The 18,001-nt window shown below is 51.3% G+C and overlaps 1 protein-coding gene across 1 annotated transcript in view; it reads right to left on the bottom strand.

The window, feature by feature from the left end:
• Positions 1-363: 363 nt before the first annotated feature.
• VSTM2L (V-set and transmembrane domain containing 2 like) overlaps positions 364-18,001 on the bottom strand; it is a 66,363-nt gene continuing 48,725 nt past the window's right edge. Inside the window, exons 3-4 of the mRNA XM_087888925.1 lie at positions 17,461-17,511; positions 364-2,223 (exon numbers count right to left, since the gene is read on the bottom strand). Of these exons, the coding sequence (XP_087745051.1) occupies positions 1,888-2,223; positions 17,461-17,511 (387 nt within the window). The 3' untranslated portion in view covers positions 364-1,887. The remainder of the gene's footprint in view (positions 2,224-17,460; positions 17,512-18,001) is intronic.

Raw genomic sequence — 18,001 nt, 5'->3', positions numbered from 1 at the left:
TTGCATGGGCTTTTTTGGCTGCCACTGCACACGGCTGTTACATGTTGAGTCCTCACCTTACACATCTGAGACCAGAATTTTCTGTTGCTAAGCCAGGCAACTGTTCAGAGAGCTGGGTCAGATTTTATGATCTCTTTTTTTGCCCTGGCTGTTAAGGAAATCTGGGTTCCTGCATGGTCTTGGCTTGTCGGTAGTCAGCTGGGAAGGTCACGAAAGGCGATCACATGACCCCCAAAGAAACAATGGTCCCTGGCCATGTCCAGAGTGCTGCCCTGCCTCTGACATTTTGATTTTGCAGGGCTCCCGAAGGGACAGCGGCGGGGGCTTGGAGGTTACAGGAGAAAAGGAGACCACAAAGCAATCTCCGCTTAAAATATCTTTTATTCATTTCAGCTGGTCACAAACTACTTCACACGGTGCCAGGGTGCTTCGTAGCCTGCCCGACGCCCCCTTCTCCCCCCACCCCACCCCTTGCCAGCTTCCATGCTTAACAGCCAGTGCAGCATTTTGGGGGGCTCCCTTGGGGCGGTCACTTGGGTGGAACTCCTGGCCTGCGGGGTGCTCGCCTATCTGCGTCATAAAAAGTTGGATCCAAGTGTACTTGCTTCAGGAAACAACCGTCATTAAATCAGAGTTTCCCAATCTTGGCTGATAGAATCAAACCAGCCATGATTGTCTGTTCAGGGGTCAGGGCCCCCCCTCCCCAGTTGCCAGAAAGAGCCCCCCTATAAAGCCAGGCAAAAGGACCCCAAGCAAAACAAGGACTTCCTTAAAGCGGGGAGTGGGGAGGGAATCCACTGCACCCCTCAATCGTCTTTCCCACCCAAAGAAATATGTGCGAGAAGGGCAGAGGTCCTCAAATCGCATCCTTTCTAAGGGGGGGAGGCGTTCCCAAGGCTTTGCCCTTTGCAGCCATGCCGGGGACCCCATCCCCAAATAGAAGCGAACCCCAAATCTGAGCTTCTGAAATGGCATCTCCCGGTGATTTTTTGTTTTTTGTAAAAACGAATAAAACAAACCCTCGGAATACAAAGCAGTCCTGAAAATTTGGCCCCATCCCCGAAAGAAAAAACGGCCCCCACCCCTCCCTTTTTTTGTGTCCCCCCCCCAACATCCCTTCTCCAGGGACCGGGTGCCGCCTAAGTTTATTTATTTATTTCTCTCTCTCTCTCTCTCTCTCTCTTTTGGAATAGAAACACGTCACAGGTATATTAATACTAATCATAATAATAAGATGGGAAGAAGCATAAATATTCCTTTTTTAAAAATTAAAAAAAAAAAAGCACAAGCAATTATGAAACTCCAAGGCTATAGGGCTGAGCTCACACAACATGCTAACCCTCCCCGCAGTGGGACGAGAAATATAGCGGACCATCCAGGGGTCCCCACGGGGCAGGTGCGCACAAGACACAGAGCGACGGAAATTCTAAGGAAGCCGAACACTAACCAGCATGTTGTGTGAATGCAGCCGGGATGAAGCCCCCGTCCCGCAGAAGAGGAACTGGGCCGGGGGGATGCGGGGGGCGCCTTCCCAGCCCACAGACCTCCCCCTCCCCCAATTCCCCCCCCATCCACCCCCCCCGCCGTCTCTTGGCTTCCTGCTTGGCTCCGGCGGGACGCCCCCAACCCGCGCCCACCGAGCTCGGGGATGTAGGCGGGGAGCCTCGGGGCTTATTTACAGGCGAGGGGCGCGCAGTTGCGCCAGTTCAGTTGCGAGCGATCCTCCGCAGCAAGTTCGTGGTTGCCGGAGCGGGGTCTGGGAGGGGACCCCTCCCTCGGTCCAGGAGAGCCGGGCGGGGAAGGGGGCGCGGCGATGGAGACCCTCTCCCTGCGGGGCGCGGCTCCTCCGCGCGGTCCGGTCCGGGCTCCGGGGGTGGGCGGGGGTCCCTAGCGGGCGCAGGCGGGGGCTTCTTCGTCCAGCGAGCGCTTCTTCAGCTCCTTGGCCAGGCGGGGCGGGTGGGGCGGGCGGGGGGCGGCCGGCCTGCCGCGCTCGGGGGTCTGCCCGGCGGCCAGGAGCAGCAGCTGCGTGTCTTGCAGGGGGCGGCCGCCGGCCGGGGGGGCGCTGTCCTCGGCTTCCACCCGCAGGTACGCCTTGGCTTTGTGGTGCCGCGCCTGCCGGTCGCTGAAGTCGATCACGCGGCACTCGTAGGTCCCTTCGTCGGCCGGCTTGACCCGCGAGAGGCGCAGCTTGTGCGAGATGTTGCTGCCCGCCACCTTCACCACCTGCGGGCACAGAGAGCAGAGCAGAAGGGTCGAGGGTGGGTGCCAGGGACGGGGGTTGGGATAGATGACCTCCCAGGTCCCCTCCACCGCGTGCTATATGATCTTAAGGCAGAGGTCCACCCCACCCCACCCCAACCCCTCCCTCGGGCTCGCTGCGCTTGGATGCTGCCTCGCAGGGAGATATGCGGCAAAGAAATAGAAATAACAACAATTACAATAACAACAACAACAATAATGCCGTTTGGATGACCACTTGGGTGCCCAGAGCCCTAGCTTAGGCAGGAAGTTGGGAGATGAAGCTGCCCACCTATGGCCAGAGAAAGCAGAGCAGAAGACGGGGCGGGTTCTGTGTGTGTGAGGGGGGGAGGCCTCCCTGGGCAGGCTGGGATAGATGACCTCCAAGATCCCTTCCATCTCTATTCCAAGATCCCAAGAAAAGCCTGTTTGATCCAGCGGTTAAGATGCCAGGCTAGAAACCAGATGACGGTGAGTTCCAGTTCCGCCCTAGGCACGAAAGCCGGCTGGGTGACTTTGGGCCAGTCCCCCTCTCCCAGCCCAGCCCACCTTACAGGGTCGTTGTTGTACTAGGGGAAAATAGGAAGAGTTAAGACACAGCAATCCAGCTTTGTTGCAGGCACCCTGGGCTGTTGGCTGTTTGCAAAGTCACTTGGCAGCTGCCAAGCAAAGAAAAGGGGAAAAAAAAGGGGGGAGGGGGGGGGAAGAGGAAGGAAAATTCCATGTTTTTTTGCATTCAGCTTCGAAGGCAATCCGAAGGAAGGGAACCCCATGTCTCACTTGACGCGTTTGTGACTTTGCCGAGAATTGTGTCACCTTCTTTTTATTCTCTTTTGCAAAGTGATATTTATGGATCCCCGTGACTGAGATGGGAGGCCCCTACACAAACACACACACACACACACACACACCTCAGAAGGAAGCCTGGCACACGCATGGGGGGGCGGGGAGGCAGAATTTACTGTTTTAAGCCCCCCTTCATCCTTCCTTAGGCAGGGAAATGCGCATATCATGTGCACATTTCTTAGTCTTCCCAGGCATGCTTGCAATCTACCGTCATGCACAAAATTCCTGCCAATATGCACAGAACTGGCATTGTTGCACAAAACGACAACCCCACCAGCTCTGTACATTCCAGGAACATTTGGGGGGGTGGGGGTGGGCAGGGGGTCAGAGCAGAGGAAAAAGGCACAGATGTCCACTTTTGGTGTATAGCTGACAGCTTCCTGGCAGAGATGCTGGGGACGATGGGAGCGATGCTTATCTCTTTAAGCTTCCAAATCAGGGGTGTTTGCAAGACACACAAGCACCTCAAAAAAGGCAGCGCTGGCTGGGGGAATTCTGGGAGTTGAAGTCCACCCATCTTCAAGCTTCCAAGGTTGAGAAACACTGACATAGAATAAGAGGGTTGGAAGGGACCTCAGAGGTCTTCTAGTCCAACCTCCTGCTCAAGCAGAAGACCTTACATCATTCTGGACAAGTGGCTGTCTAGTCTCTTCATAAAAACCTCCAGTGTTGGAGCACCCCACAAGTTCTGGAGGCACGTTATTTTGAGTAATAGAATAACAGAGTTGGAAGGGACCTCAGAGGTCTTCTAGTCCAACCCCGCTCCAGCAGGAGGCCCGATACCATTGTGGGCAAGTGGCTGTCCAGTCTCTCCCATGTTGGAGTACCCACAACTTCTGGAACATAGAACATAGCAATAAAGGAGAATATTTATCACTCAGGGTTGAAATGAGGGGTCCTTGGTGCCCTCTGAATTTAGTTGTTTTCTTGCAGACCAGGGGTGAAATGCTCCCGGTTCGGACCGGACCACCCGATCTGGTAGCGATGGTGGTCCGGAGAACCGGTAGTAAAAATCCCTGCCCTCCCCACCCCCCATGCCCAGCTGAGCCACGCGATCATCAGAGGCGTTTTTTCTTTTAAATGCCTCTGACGTCAGAGGCATTTAAAAGAAAAAAAGCCTCTGCTGATCAGGCAACTCAGTTTGGATTGTCAGAGGCATTTAAAAGAAAAAAAGCCTCTGCCGATTAGGCAACTTAGCTGGGATCATCAGAGGCATTTAAAAGAAAAAAATAGGCAATTTAGCTGGGATCGTCAGAGGCATTTAAAAGAAAAAAAAGCCTCTGCTGATCAGGCAACTCAGCTGGGATCATCAGAGGCATTTAAAAGCATTTTTTAACAACCTCTTCACCAAAAAGATTGTAGAAAAAATGGTTTTAAAAGCCATATATATATATATATATATATATACATATATACATATATACATATATACATATATACATATATACATATATACATATATACATATATACATATATACATATATACATATATACATATATATATATATATATATATATATATATATATATATATATATATATATATATATATGGCCACGCCCACTCAGTCACATTACCCCCACCACCACCAAGCCACACCCACAGAGCCGGTAGTAATAAGTTTTAGATTTCACCACTGCTGCAGACGTTCCCTTTCCAAAACTAGGTAGCCTCATTAGTGCTACCTAGTTAGGGTAATGAGAAAACAAGTTCAGAGAGCACCAAGGACCCCACATAGAACATAGGAGTAATAGAGTGGGAAGGGACCTTGGAGGTCTTCTAGTCCAACCCCCTCCTCAGGCAGGAGTCTCTAATCTATGCCATTCCAGACAAATGGTTGTCCAATCTCTTCTGAAAGCCTCCAGTGATGGAGCCCCCACAACTTCTGAAGGCTTCTTCCATGGGTTGGTTGCTCTCACTGTAAGGAAACTTCTCCTTACTCAGAATCACAGCATAACAAGAGTTGGAAGGGGCCTTAGAGGTCTTCTAGTCCAACCCAACCAGGGGAGCCTATGCCGTTTTGAACAAATGGTTGTCCAGTCTCTTCTTAAAAACCTCCAATGATGGAGCACCCACAACTTCCAGAGGTCTAGAGAACAAACCTCACCAAACTGGAGAAAAGGACAGAGAAAGCCAGAGACAGCCCTCTGCCCCCCTCCGCAACCAGCCTTTGCCCCCTCCCCTGGCCCTCCCCTTGGCCCACTTGCCACCCCCCCCCCAGTTCCTATCCATCAAGGAGATCTGGGAGGGGGTCTCCCGCAGGCAGGGCACTGAAGTCCATGTCTGCGGCTCACGCAAGCTAATTAGCTTTCCTAGCAAATGGTTTTGCTGTTGGAATTTATCACCTAATGAAATTTAAGACTTGCTCACTCGCTGCAGATGCTGTTCTGGGGCCAGGTCCATAAATCAGGTTTATTACCCGCCCTGAAGCCACTGCCTCTCTTCCCCATAATCGCAGCGTGTGGGAAGGGTCCCCACCGCCTTTCTGTAGGCTGAAATCTTCCCTTGTTTAAAGAGTGGGCCAAGGTCACGGGCAAAAGCTCCCCTTCCTACAAGGGACGAGGGAGGAAGAGGAAGGCCGGATGGAAGAGGCTCAGAAAAGAGGCACTGGAGAATTTCTGGGGAGCCAGAAGACTTTGGGAGTGGCTGAGCCCCCCCTTGAGGGTACTGTTCCCAAACCCACCCACCCCCCAATCTGTTCTCTAAAACCAATAGCTCTGTTGAAGTCTTGGACTTCCCCAAACGGAGACAGATTGTGGCTGGCTGGGGAATTCTGGGAGCTGAAGTCCTTACATCTAATTGTGGCCTAGGCTGCAACGCTAAGTTTTTTTTTTTTTTTAAATTTGATTTATATGCCTCCCTTCTCCGGAGACTCTGGGCGGCTTACAGTGCGTTAAGCAATAGCCTTCATCCTTTTGTATATTTATACAAAGTCAGCTTATTGCCCCCATAATCTGGGTCCTCAATTTACCTACCTTAGAAAGGATGGAAGGCTGAGTCGACCTTGAGCCTTGGCGAGATTCGAACCTGCAGTAAATTGCAGGCAGCTGGTCTTAATAACAGGGTGCTTTAGACCACTGTACTACCAAGGCTCTACCAAGTTTAGAAGAATGGCTCAAGATCCAGAAGGACTTTAACAAATACTGGACCCTAACTAACAAAATGAAATTCAATGGTGAGAAGGTGTTACACCTGTGCAGGAAAAATCAAATGCACAGGTATAGCGTAGGTCCGTGATGGTGAACCAGTGGCACGCAGAGCCCTCTCTGTGGTCACACGCACCATTGCCCCAGCTCAGCCAGCTGGTCGTGGGTTTCCGGTGCTCTGGCATGTGCATGCCTTCCGGTTTGGGCACTCGGTGTCTAAAAAGTTCGCCATCACTGGTGTAGGTGGTACCTGGCTCAACAGTAGTAACTTCGAGAAGGATCTTGGCCAGTGGTGAAATCTAACATTTGTTACTACCGGTTCTGTGGGCGTGGCTTGGTGGGAGGGTTAATGTGACTGGGTAGGCGTGGCCAATTTTATTTTTTTTTACTTTTAAAACCATTTTTTTTACAACCTCTTCGGCGAAGAGGTTGTAAAAAAATGCTTTCAAAAGGCTCTGACGATCCCAGTTGAGTTGCCTGATCGGCAGAGGCTTTTTTTCTTTTAAAAGCCTCTGCCGATCAGGCAACTCAGCTGGGATCGTCAGAGGCTTTTAAAAGAAAAAAGCCTCTGCCGATCAGGCAACTCAGCTTGGATTGTCAGAGGAATTTAAAAGAAAAAAAAGCCTCTGCTGATCAGGCAACTCAGCTGGGATCGTCAGAGGCTTTTAAAAGAAAAAAGCCTCTGCCGATCAGGCAACTCAGCTGGGATCGTCAGAGGCTTTTAAAAGCATTTTTAAAAGCTTTTAAAATCACTTTGATGATCCCAGCTGAGTCGCACGATCATCAGAGGCTTTTTTTTTCTTTAAAAGCATTTTTTCGGCAGAAGAGGTTGTAGAAAAAATGATTTTAATTTTTTTTAAAAAAAGCCTCTGATGATTGCGCGGCTCAACTGGGCATGGGGGAGGGCGGGGAGCAGGGATTTTTGCTACCGGTTCTCCGAACCACCCGCCTCCATCGCTACTGGATCAGGCGATCCAGTCTGAACCGGGAGCATTTCACCCCTGATCTTGGCGTCCAACCTAGTGGACGATCATTTAAATATGAGCCAGCCGTGTAGTACAGCTGCCAAAAAAGCCAATGCAATTCTAGGCTGCATTAACAGAGGAATAGAAGTAAAATCATGTGAAGTGTTAATACCGCTTTACAAGGCTTTGTTAACACCACACCTGGAATCCTGCATCCAATTATGGTCGCCACGATGTAAAAAAGATGTGGAGACTCTAGAAAGACTGCAGAGAAGAGCAACAAAGAGGATTAGGGGACTGGAGGCTAAAACATATGAAGAACGGTTGCAAGAATTGAGTATATTAATGTAAAGAAGGACTAGGGGTGACATGAGAGCAGGCTTCCAATATTTAAGAGGCTGCCACAAGGAAGAGGGGGGTCAACCTATTCTCCAAAGCACCAGAAGGCAGGACAAGAAGCAACAGATGGAAACTCACCAAGGAGAGAAGCAACCTGGAACTAAGGAGAAACTTCCCAACAGTGAGAACAATTAACCAGTGGAACTCCTTGCCTCCAGAAGTTGTGGGCGCTCCATCACTGGAAGTTTTTAAGAAGAGATTGGACAACCATTTGTCTGGAATGATCTAGGGTCTCCTGCTTGAGCAAGGGGTTGGACTAGAAGATCTCTGGGGTTCCTTCCAACGCTATTATTCTGTTTTGTTATTCTGTTACTCTTCTAGGATCATGTGTAATTGTGTATTCATCCCATGAAGCCCAAAGGAAGTCTAGATCAGGGGTCTCCAACCTTGGCAACTTTAAGCCTGGAGGACTTCAACTCCCAGAATTCCCCAGCCACCTGGCTGGGGAATTCTGGGAGTTGAAGTCCTCCAGGCTTAAAGTTGCCAAGGTTGGAGATCCTTGGTCTAGAATATACGATCTCCTGCCATAGGGAGGGAGTTGGACTAGAAGACCTCTGGGGTTCCTTCCAATCCTATTGTTCTATATTCTATGCTGCCCCCTCCCTCTTCCCCAAACTGCCATTTGCCCCAAGAGTAGCTGGATTACTCGGATGGAGTCCTTTCAGCCATAGGAGCATCCTGGGAAGCTGGACTGATCAGTTCCCAGCTGGCCTTTGGCCGCAAATCTGCTCGCTGGTTCTTTTTACATCCTGACAACTCCAGAGCTCCATTTCAGTCATGGAAGGCTCAAAAATGTTCTTTACGGGACCCCTGAGTCTTTCCCAAGGAAGTCGGCACAAAAGTTAATTTCGCTCTTGGCCAGGATTTACGGGCTCCTCTCCCCAAGACGACCCTGGCGGGGGCTCTCTTGGGTGCTGCCCCATTTCTGAATCATCAGCGCACGAACCCCTCAGAGGGGAGAAATGGCTGAGGCTGCAGGTGGCTTTCCCACGCATGGATGCGCCCCGCTCATCCCACGGGGGTCCTTCCCCCAAGCTGGAGAGGCAGCGCTCTCTCTCTCTCTCTCTCTTCTGGAAACTGGTTCTGGCTTCAGAAGCAGGAAATGCAGGCTTCCAAAGTGGGTTTGCTTCAACAGTGGGATTGAGCCGGTTCAAGCAAATCGGTCGTTAAATTCCTGGCTGGCCCCTCCCCTCCCCATCCCTTCCAGGAGTCTCCACGCGCCCCATTTTGGCTCCCAGTTAAGTGCAAGGCGGCCAACTAGGCCCAAAGCGGGGCGGGGGAGAGGTGCCACACCCTCCCCTCAGGCAGCCCGTTTTTGCTCCCAGGGGGGTGCAGGAGGCCGAATGCTGCCTGTCACACCCCCTGGCCACGCCCACCATGGCCACGCCCACCCAGCCGGTTATTAGGACATAGAACCAGTTGTTAAATTATTTGAATCCCACCACTCGTTTGCTTCCATTCTCGCAGAATACAGGTAGTCCTTGACTTACGACCGTTTGATTAGTGGCCCTTCCAAGCTACAACGGCACTGGAAAAAGTGATTTATGACTGTTTTTCCGCACTTTACGTTCCATTGCATTGCAACAGGATCCCATGATCAAAATTCGGATACTTGGCAATATGGTTCATATTTATGACGGTCGCAGTGTCCCCGGATGCGTGTGTGTCACACGATCCCCTTCTGCGACCTTCTGACGAGCAAAGTCCATGGGGGAAGCCAGATTCACTTAACAACCGTCTGACTACCTTAACGACTGCAGTGCTTCACTTAACAACAGTGGCGAGAAAGGTTGCAAAATGGAGCAAAACTCCTTTAACAAAGGTCTCGCTTAGCAAGAGCTCAGCCGTGATCGTAAATCGAGGACCGCCTGTGCAGAATAACAAGAGTTGGGAAGGGTCCTTGGAGGTCATCTAGTCCAACCCCCTGCTCAAGGCAGGAGACCTCATTCCATCACTGTCAAACGTTTGCCCCATCCTTTTTTATTTTTTTATTTTTTAAATCTCCAGGGATGCAGCACTCACAACTTCGCACCTGGCATTAACCCTGTGGCGTCTGTTTAATGACGGCCACACACACAAAAACAAATGTCGTAAAATCAGACACGGTCCTGCAGTGACCCGCTTAGCAACTGGAATGCCGTTCTCAATGACGGTCGTGAGACGAGGACAACTTCTACAGTTGATTGGAGTGCCTTCCTTTGGTCTGAAGCAAGGGTCTCCAACCTTGGCAACTTTAAGACTTGTGGACTTCAACTCCCAGAGTTCCTCAGCCAGCGAGGAACTCTGGGAGTTGAAGTCCACAAGTCTTAAAGTTGCCAAGGTTGGAGACCCCTGGTCTGAAGGGCCCTGACTAGGGAATTCTGGGAGTCGAAGTCCATACTTCTTAAGCCTCGTTGCAATTTACAAGAATCTGGGCCTGATTCGCTGGTATTAAAATAACATCACGTGAGAAGCACAGCTCTTTTAAAATATTCTATATTTATCCTGGGCAAAAAACCAGCTGCTGAAATGAGCAGGGAAATAATTGCAAAAGCTTTCAGGGCTCCTCCTTGTCAGAGTAGAGCACAGAAGGAGCCTTAAGAGGGCAGGTGAAAAACGTGTATTTTCTTAACTAATTAGCTGACTCCCGTTCCCGCGAGTTTCTCTGGCTCAAAATTTGCAAAGGGGAAGAGAAGAAGGTAACTAGGGTACAAACCATCGTGCTTGCGAAAGAGCTAGGATTCGGCTGCAGATGTTGCATTAGTTCTCCTTATAAGACAAGCCAGTCTCAGACCTTACCACAGTGTTCCTCAACCTTGGCTACTTGAAGATGGATGGACTTCAACTCCCAGAATTCCCCAGCCAGCATGCATGGACTTCCAACGTCCAGAAAGCCCTAGACATCATGCGTGGACTTCAACACCCAGAATTCCCTGGCACTAATGCGTTCCTTTTGATGTGTATCCCCATTGTGGCCTACTTGCTCTCTTGCAATCCTTTTCTCTACAATCTCTCCCCTGTAAAGGATAGGAGGGGGAAAAAATGGACATGGCTGCTTGGGAATTCTGGGGGTTGAAGTCCACCCACTTCCAAGCGGCCGAGATTGAAAAACAGTGGCCTAGAAGAATTGCTTGACTCTTTCTGATCTTTGGACCCCGTCGATTAACACCGCTCTCTCCCGCAATGCCTAATCAGGGCCCATCATCCCCTGCCCAGGGAAGACCCTTTCCCGACTGAGCCTCACAAGAGGCCGATTCAGCCAGGCGAGTCCTGAGGAATAAATTATCAGGTTTTTAGTCCGGCCTGATCAAGCCTGTCTGGCTCCATAAAGATGAAAGATGGATCGTTTCTATGAGTCTCTCATCCAGCAGTTTTTCTTCTTCTTCTCAGAACCAGGAGAAGGTCCTCAAAGTTCATGCCCCCCACCCCAGGAGCACCTGCTTCTTCTGGCCCTGAAGGTGGTCACCCTTCCGTGCATCCAAGGACACGTTTTGGATGACCCTGAAGCATAGAAACGGCAGCCAGCATCCTTTCCTGAACCTTTCGGGAGGCTCAAGAGACTCTGGGGGTTTTTGCTGCTTCAGATCAGGTTGCTCAGCCCTTGGCCAATTGATGATGGGTGGACTTCAATCCCCAGAATTCCCCAGCCAGCCAAGCTGGGTTGGGTATGGAATTCTGGGAGATGAAGTCCACACATCTTCTGGAGGTCCAAGGAGGACAAACCCTGCTTTAACCAAGAGCTCAAAGCAAACTCTACTTTGGAATGAACCAAAGTTACAGCAACGATTCTCATCCTTGGGCACTTAAAGATGGGTGGACTTCGACCCCCAGAATTCCCCAGCCAGTCAAACTGGAGGAGGAGAAGTCAGCCCAAGCTGGCTGGGGAATTCTGGGAATTGAAGTCCACCATCTTTAAGTGCCCAAGGATGAGAATCGTTGCTTTAACTGAGAACTGAAGGGAACTCTAGTTTGGAAAGAACCAAAGTTGGTCAGATGCTGGACCCAGAGCAACTGAGAACCTCCAGATTTTTGCCGGTCTTTGCAAGTGTTGTTGCCGGGGTCTCATTTTTCTTCCTTGCTCTGCAAGAACTCCACCCCTCTTTTTGCTGGACTCAGCAATGGTCCTCCTGCCGTGACTGATGGCTCCCTTCCCTTCCCTTCTCCGAGGCCTTGGCACTTTCTGACACTTGGCTGGGGACTTCTGGGAGCTGAAGTTCATCCAACTTCAGGTTGCCAAGGTGGGGAAACACTGCGCTGAGTTGTGAGGCTGCGTTGCCTAACAGGGAGAGCTAATGTGACATTTAGGCAATGCTTTAGAGACTAAGCAGGCTGAACTTCAAGCGAAATGTTACAGGGTTTCTTGCTTGAGGAGTGGGGTTGGACTAGAAGACCTCCGAGGTCCCTTCCAACTCTATTATTCTGTATTCTGTTATTCTGCTAAGGCTTTGTATCCCGGTAGAAGTTCCCTGTGGTGCCAAGGACTGTGCCGACAGGCAATTCAAGGGGGTTTTGGAAGACCAGGCTGCCCTAGAATGTTCCATGCTATACAATAGTTGTGTTCTCTAAGGAAATACAAGATGAGAAACCCTATTCCAATATATTTAGAGCCAGTTTGGTCTGGTGATTTAGGCACCAGGCTAGAAAGTAAGAGGCCATGAGTTCAAATCCTGCCTCAATAGTTCTGGCTTGGTGACTCTGGGCCAATCACCAGGAGACGGTGAGTTCTAGTTCCGCCTTAGTCACGAAAGCTGGTTGGGTGACTTTGGACCAATCACCAGGAGACGGTGAGTTCTAGTTCTGCCTTAGTCACGAAAGCTGGTTGGGTGACTTTGGACCAATCACCAGGAGATGGTGAGTTCTAGTTTCGCCTTAGTCACAAAAGCTGGTTGGGTGTAATTGGGCCAATCACCAGGAGACGGTGAGTTCTAGTCCCACCTTAGTCATGAAAGCTGGTTGGGTGACTTTGGACTAATCACCGGGAGACGGTGAGTTCTAGTTCTGCCTTAGTCATGAAAGCCAGCTGGATGACTTTGGGCCAATCTTCAGCAGATGGTGAGTTCTAATCCCATTTTAAGCATGACTTTGGGCCAGTCTCTCTCTCTCTCTCTTTCACCCCTACCAATCTCACATGATTGTTGTTGTGGGGAAAACAGGAAAAAAAAGTTCTACTGGATACATTCACCACCTTGAGTTGATTTGTAAAAATAATAAAGACAGGATAACAAATAAACAAACAGATAAATAAACTCCAAATAAACTAGGCAAAAAAAGGTCCTCCCAGCCGGGACTTCCATTCTTCATTTGGTAAGAAACAAGGTGCAGCTTCCTGAATTCCCAAGGGGCAACGAATCTCAGAGCATGCATTATGCAAATTGCATAATTTGCATCGCAAATTAATCATGTTTGCTTCGACAAATGGGGTTCTAAGCAGGAGGCCAAATCCGGGCAGGACCGGGAAGGCTCCTGCCCCCGACAATGCTGTGCCCAGGTGGGGAGAGTTTGCATGGCATTCCTGGCATCTGAGCAAAAGGACAGACAAAGCAAGGAGATCTTGGCAGATGCGATTTATTTCGGGCGCTGCCCTTGGTCTGCCAACGCACAGCGCTCGGGCTGTGATTCATCCGCGGGCACAACAGCGGCGGCAGCTGTGGATACAGCTGGACCTTGAGGCTCTCCAGGAAAGGGGAAATGCCCAACCCGGTTTATTTGACTGCAGCGGTCCTGCTGTGACATAAGGGGGTGCAGCCAGCAGGGAGCACAAGGGGACCCTGACACCATCCGGGCATTGTCTGAGCTGAAGGGAAAAGAGGTTGGCCCCCTCTCTGAATCAAAGGGGGTCTATGACAATTCGCCAGCTCGCCGCGGGACAAGAGTTACACCAAAATCAAAGAAACGGCGGAAGGGAATAATTAAAGGAGGGACAGAATGAAATGTGAAAGGCAAAAAATGTAAATAATTTTTTACTGATTTTGAATAATTAAATTGAATTGTTAAATTGTCCTTCGGCAAGGTGGCTGTGGGGAGGTGTCCCATTCCCCAGCAAAGAGCCCAAACGCAGCCTCTGCTTGGAGTTAAGGATTGAGGGTCGGCCAAGGGAAAGGTGCCAATTGGGACCTCTTCTGAAGGGGTCCCGGGTCCTCTCTGAGGTTGGTGCTTTTCTTGCAGACCTTTCATGACCCAACTAGGGAACATCATCAGTGCTAGAAGCCAGTGGGGCTTGCAAGGAGGAGGAGGAGGGAGATGAGAGGAGGAAGAAAAAGAAGAGGAAAAGGAAGAGAAGGTATGTGGTGTCTTTAGTGCTCTCTGAGCTTGGTGGTTTTCTTGCAGACCTTTCATGACCCAACTAGGTAACATCATCAGTGCTAGAAGGGAGTGGGGTTTGCTGTCAGTTTTATATTCTGGCGGCTTGCCCTGTCAGTGTTGGTGGGGATGGTCTTGGGGGTTCTTTGGCTGGGCTGTTTCCTGTTCGCTTGTTTGGCGGTTCCTTGATTTGGGGTCCCGTTTACTTCTTGATGGTGGCTCTGATGTTAATCTTGGAGTTAAATTTCTGCTCACCGGGGTGCCAATTGCTGGTGCTGGAGGGGTCTTTTGATCTTTCTGTTCTCTCGCTGGGCTTGGGGATTGCCTCTTTTGCACAGGTATGAAGTAACAGCATGTAGAAATATTCATATATATGGCAAGTCTGCGTATGATATGCCATGCGCTGAATAAATTGAATAAAATCTCTGAATTGAAAGCACCAGAAGGCCACAATGAATCGGAGAAAAAGAAAAAAAAAACCTCTAAGGACAAAATTTGGATTGCTCTGTGTGTGTGTGTGTGTGTTTGATCGCACGGGAGCTCAACAAACCTTCTTTAAGCCACGTTTCATCTGAGCCACGGGAGCCGCGAATCCCGCGCAGCCTTTGGAGTCGGGAAGGGCTGCAATCAGCCGCCTCCGTGGCTTGAAAGGGGCACTTCAGAGGCATCCCCACGGAGGGGGGAAAAACTGACTGGGGCTTGAAGTAATAAACTTCAGAAAATTAGACTCTGCTGGGATGGCAGTTCATAGAGACCGGGGAGCCGTGGGAAGTCGAAGCTCGGATAGCTCTTTCCAACCCCACCTGCTTAACTCTGCCCCCCCTCCCGATCCCTTGAGGGGGACGGCGATATTCAGCCTTTGCAGAAGCCTCCTGCAGGAGTCCGGGTGGAGAGCACGTCTCCCACCTCCAGCCCGCCCCCCCAATCTGCTGGAGAAAGTTCCCTCTCCGGAGCCAGCAGTTAAATTGGGACGAAGGGGAGGGGGCAAGCAGAAAGGGCGAGTAGCACTGAGGATGTTACCTAGTTGGGTAATGCCAAAGGTGCTTTTGCCAAAAGGCAACTGGATTCCGTTTTCTCCTTGAAGGCGTTTCACTCCTCATCCAAGAAGCTTCTTCAGTTCTGACTGAATGGTGGAGGATGGAAGGATTTATATTCCTTGCAGCCATCTGGTCTTTGGTCCTTAGAAGGCTGAAGGTCAGTGGTTAGCTCTCTTGAGAGTCATTTGAAGGCAGAATAACAGGGCTGGAAGGGACCTTGGAGGTCTTCTAGTCCAACCCCCTGCTCAGGCAGGAAACCCTCTACCAGTGGTTAACCTTTTCGCCATCATGTGCCAAAAGCAGGGGGAGTGCAGGGGGGGGGTCATGCATGTGTGTGCCCACATCCATAATTCAATGCCCCCCATGCCCCGCACCTCTGTGCATGTGCGCAGGACCCCATTCCCCCTGGTTCCCTCCCGCTTTTGGCCCTCGGCGGTAAAAAGATTACCGATGGGCCTGGTAGGCCCGTTTTTTACCCTCCCCAGGCTCCAGAGGCTTTTTTGGAGCCTGGGGAGGGCAAAAACAGCTTTCCCCATCCCCCTGGAGGCCCTCTGGAAACAGCCAATTTCCTGACTTCTGGTGGGCCCAGAAGCCCCAAAATCAGCTGGCCAGTGCACACATGCACACTGGAGCTGACCTAGGCAACACGCACATGCCCACAGATATGGCTCCGTGTGCCACCTGTGGCATGCGTGCCATAGGTGCGCCATCACAGCCCTCTACCATTTCAGACAAATAGTTTTCCAGTCTCTTCTTGAAAACCTCCCGTGATGGAGCCCCCACGACTTCTGAAGGGAAGCTGTTCCCCTGGTTGATTGCTCAGTTAAGAAATTTCTCCTTAGTTCTAGGTTGGAATCCTCTGTCAATCCTTCCATTCCTCACCATTCAGTCAGAACCGAAGAAGCTTCTTGGATAAGGAGTGGAACGCCTTCAAGGAAACAACAACAACAAACTCCAGTTGCTTTTTGAAAAGCACCTTGGGACAATCATGACCTGGATGACTGAGAATCTCCATCCACATCTGGTTAATTAAGGTCACGAAACGTCTGCAAGAAAACAGCCAAGCACAGAGAGCATCAAGGAACCCACAGTCCTTCTCCTCCTCCTCCTCCTCTTTCCAAACCTCTCCCTTCTAGCTCTGATGATGTTCCCTAGTTGGGTCATGAAATGTCTGAAAGAAAACAGCCAAGCTCAGAGAGCACCAAAGACCCCAGAGTCCTCCTCCTCCTCCTCCTCCTCCTCCTCCTCCTCTCAGCAAACACCTCTTCCCTTCTAACACTGATGATGTTCCCTAGTTGGGTCATGAAACGTCTGCAAGAAAACAGCCAAGCACAGAGAGCATCAGGGAAGCCATAGTCCTTCTCTGCCTCTTCCTCCTCCTCCTCCTCTTCCTGCAAACCCTCCTCCCTTCTAGCATTGACGACGTTATCTAGTTTGGGTGATGAAAAGTCTGCAGGAAGCCCACCGGGCTCAGGAAGCACCCAAGGCCGCTCACTGACATTTCACCTGGGTTAAAAAAGGTAATAAAATAGGAAGGTTACCAAGCTCTACATTCGGATAGCAAGGGCTCTGGGCCATCGGAGCGCAGCGTCGTTTAGGTGAAAGAAATCCGATCCTGGACCGGTACAGGCACCCCCGCAGCCCCACCGAGGAGAGGCTGCTAGAGACCCTAGTTATTCAGTGAATTCTGCCGGGTGGGCTGCGACTCCGCTTCAGGATCGCTAGGCATCCAGAGACGCTAAGAAACGAGCCTCGTTTTCACCCATTTCATCCCCCGGCGGCCTCGAGGCCATCTGTCAAGGCAGCGCCGACCGATCCCTGCGCTGAACGGGGCGGAGGGGGGGTTTCCAAGCCCTCGAGGACCCCCCTCCACCTCACCCGCCCCCGAGAAGCTGCGCGAGAAGTCTGGCTCGGCAGTCCCAGGCCCCGGAGTCTGTAAATCTTCCCCCGTCAGAATCAATGAGCTGAATTAACGGCCGGTGCCATCATTTGAGCTTCAAAGAGCCATTGCTCAATCCAGAGGGGGAGCCGAGGGGGCCCCCTCCCCTGCCGGAGAAGGCCGAGGGCGAGGCACGCACAGACGCCCAACCGGAGGGGTCCCGCTTTGGTGCGGGGGGGGGGAGTGGGAAAGGTCCCGGAGAGGGACCCCTCCTGGTGGCGCAAGGGGTGGGGAGGCGATTCCAGGGGGAGGGAGAGCAGGGACAGAAAATGGGGGCGACCCCTCCAGGGAGAAAAGGTGGGAGGGGGGCAGGGGGGGTGCTTCCAGGAAGGACGGTGGGGAGGGGTCTCTCTTGAAAAGCGCAAACAGCCTTTTCTCCTTTCCTGCCCAGCCCCCCCTGCCGGCTGGAAGCGGCTGAGAATTTGGGGCGCAGAAGTTCCAGACCCCCCCTTTCCTTCCCCGTTCCCCGCCCCCTCCCTCCTTCTCCCCCCAACCCCCCCACCTTGGCCGCAGCCCGGCGCCCGACGTTGCCCGAGAGGCAGGCATCTTGATTTAAATCCTTCCCCCCAAAAAAGTCATTATCGGGGGAAAAAAACCAAACAAACTCACGCTTATTTTCGTGGCGTCTTTCCCGATTTCTTCCTGCGGAGATGCTTTTAGCTGTCGGAAGGGAGGAAGAGGGGAGAGAAGAAGAGAGAAGCCATTAGTTCAGCTTGGAGAAAGGCGGCCTGGGGGCACATGGGAGGGGGGGGAAGCCCATCAAACCTCTTGGCATTTTGGCCTTTAAGGGGCGCTTCAGAGGCAAAACTAGAGGGGGGGTGGAAGGAGAGCGGAGATTAAGGGGAGGGGGAGGGAGGGGCGCTCAACCCTGCAAGCTGAGTGGGGCTGGGAGGATGGGGTGGGGGGATAGGTGGGTGGGTGGGATGAAGCCCAGATCTCCCAGCCATTTTTGCAATGTTTCCAGGGCTCAACTCACTCTATAGCCTGTTATGACATTCAGCTGCCTGCAATTACTGCAGGTTCGAATCTCACCAGGCTCAAGGTTGACTCAGCCTTCCATCCTTTCTAAGGTAGGTAAATTGAGGACCCAGTTTGTGGGGGCAATAAGCTGACTTTGTATAAATATACAAAAGGATGAAGGCTATTGCTT

This window comes from Pantherophis guttatus, chromosome 3, assembly GCF_059756535.1.
Source record: "Pantherophis guttatus breed Tessera chromosome 3, ASM5975653v1, whole genome shotgun sequence".
Classification (NCBI taxonomy): Eukaryota; Metazoa; Chordata; class Lepidosauria; order Squamata; family Colubridae; genus Pantherophis; species Pantherophis guttatus.
The sequence above is the reverse complement of the archived record's forward strand: the minus strand, read 5'-3'. Positions and strand labels throughout refer to the sequence as shown.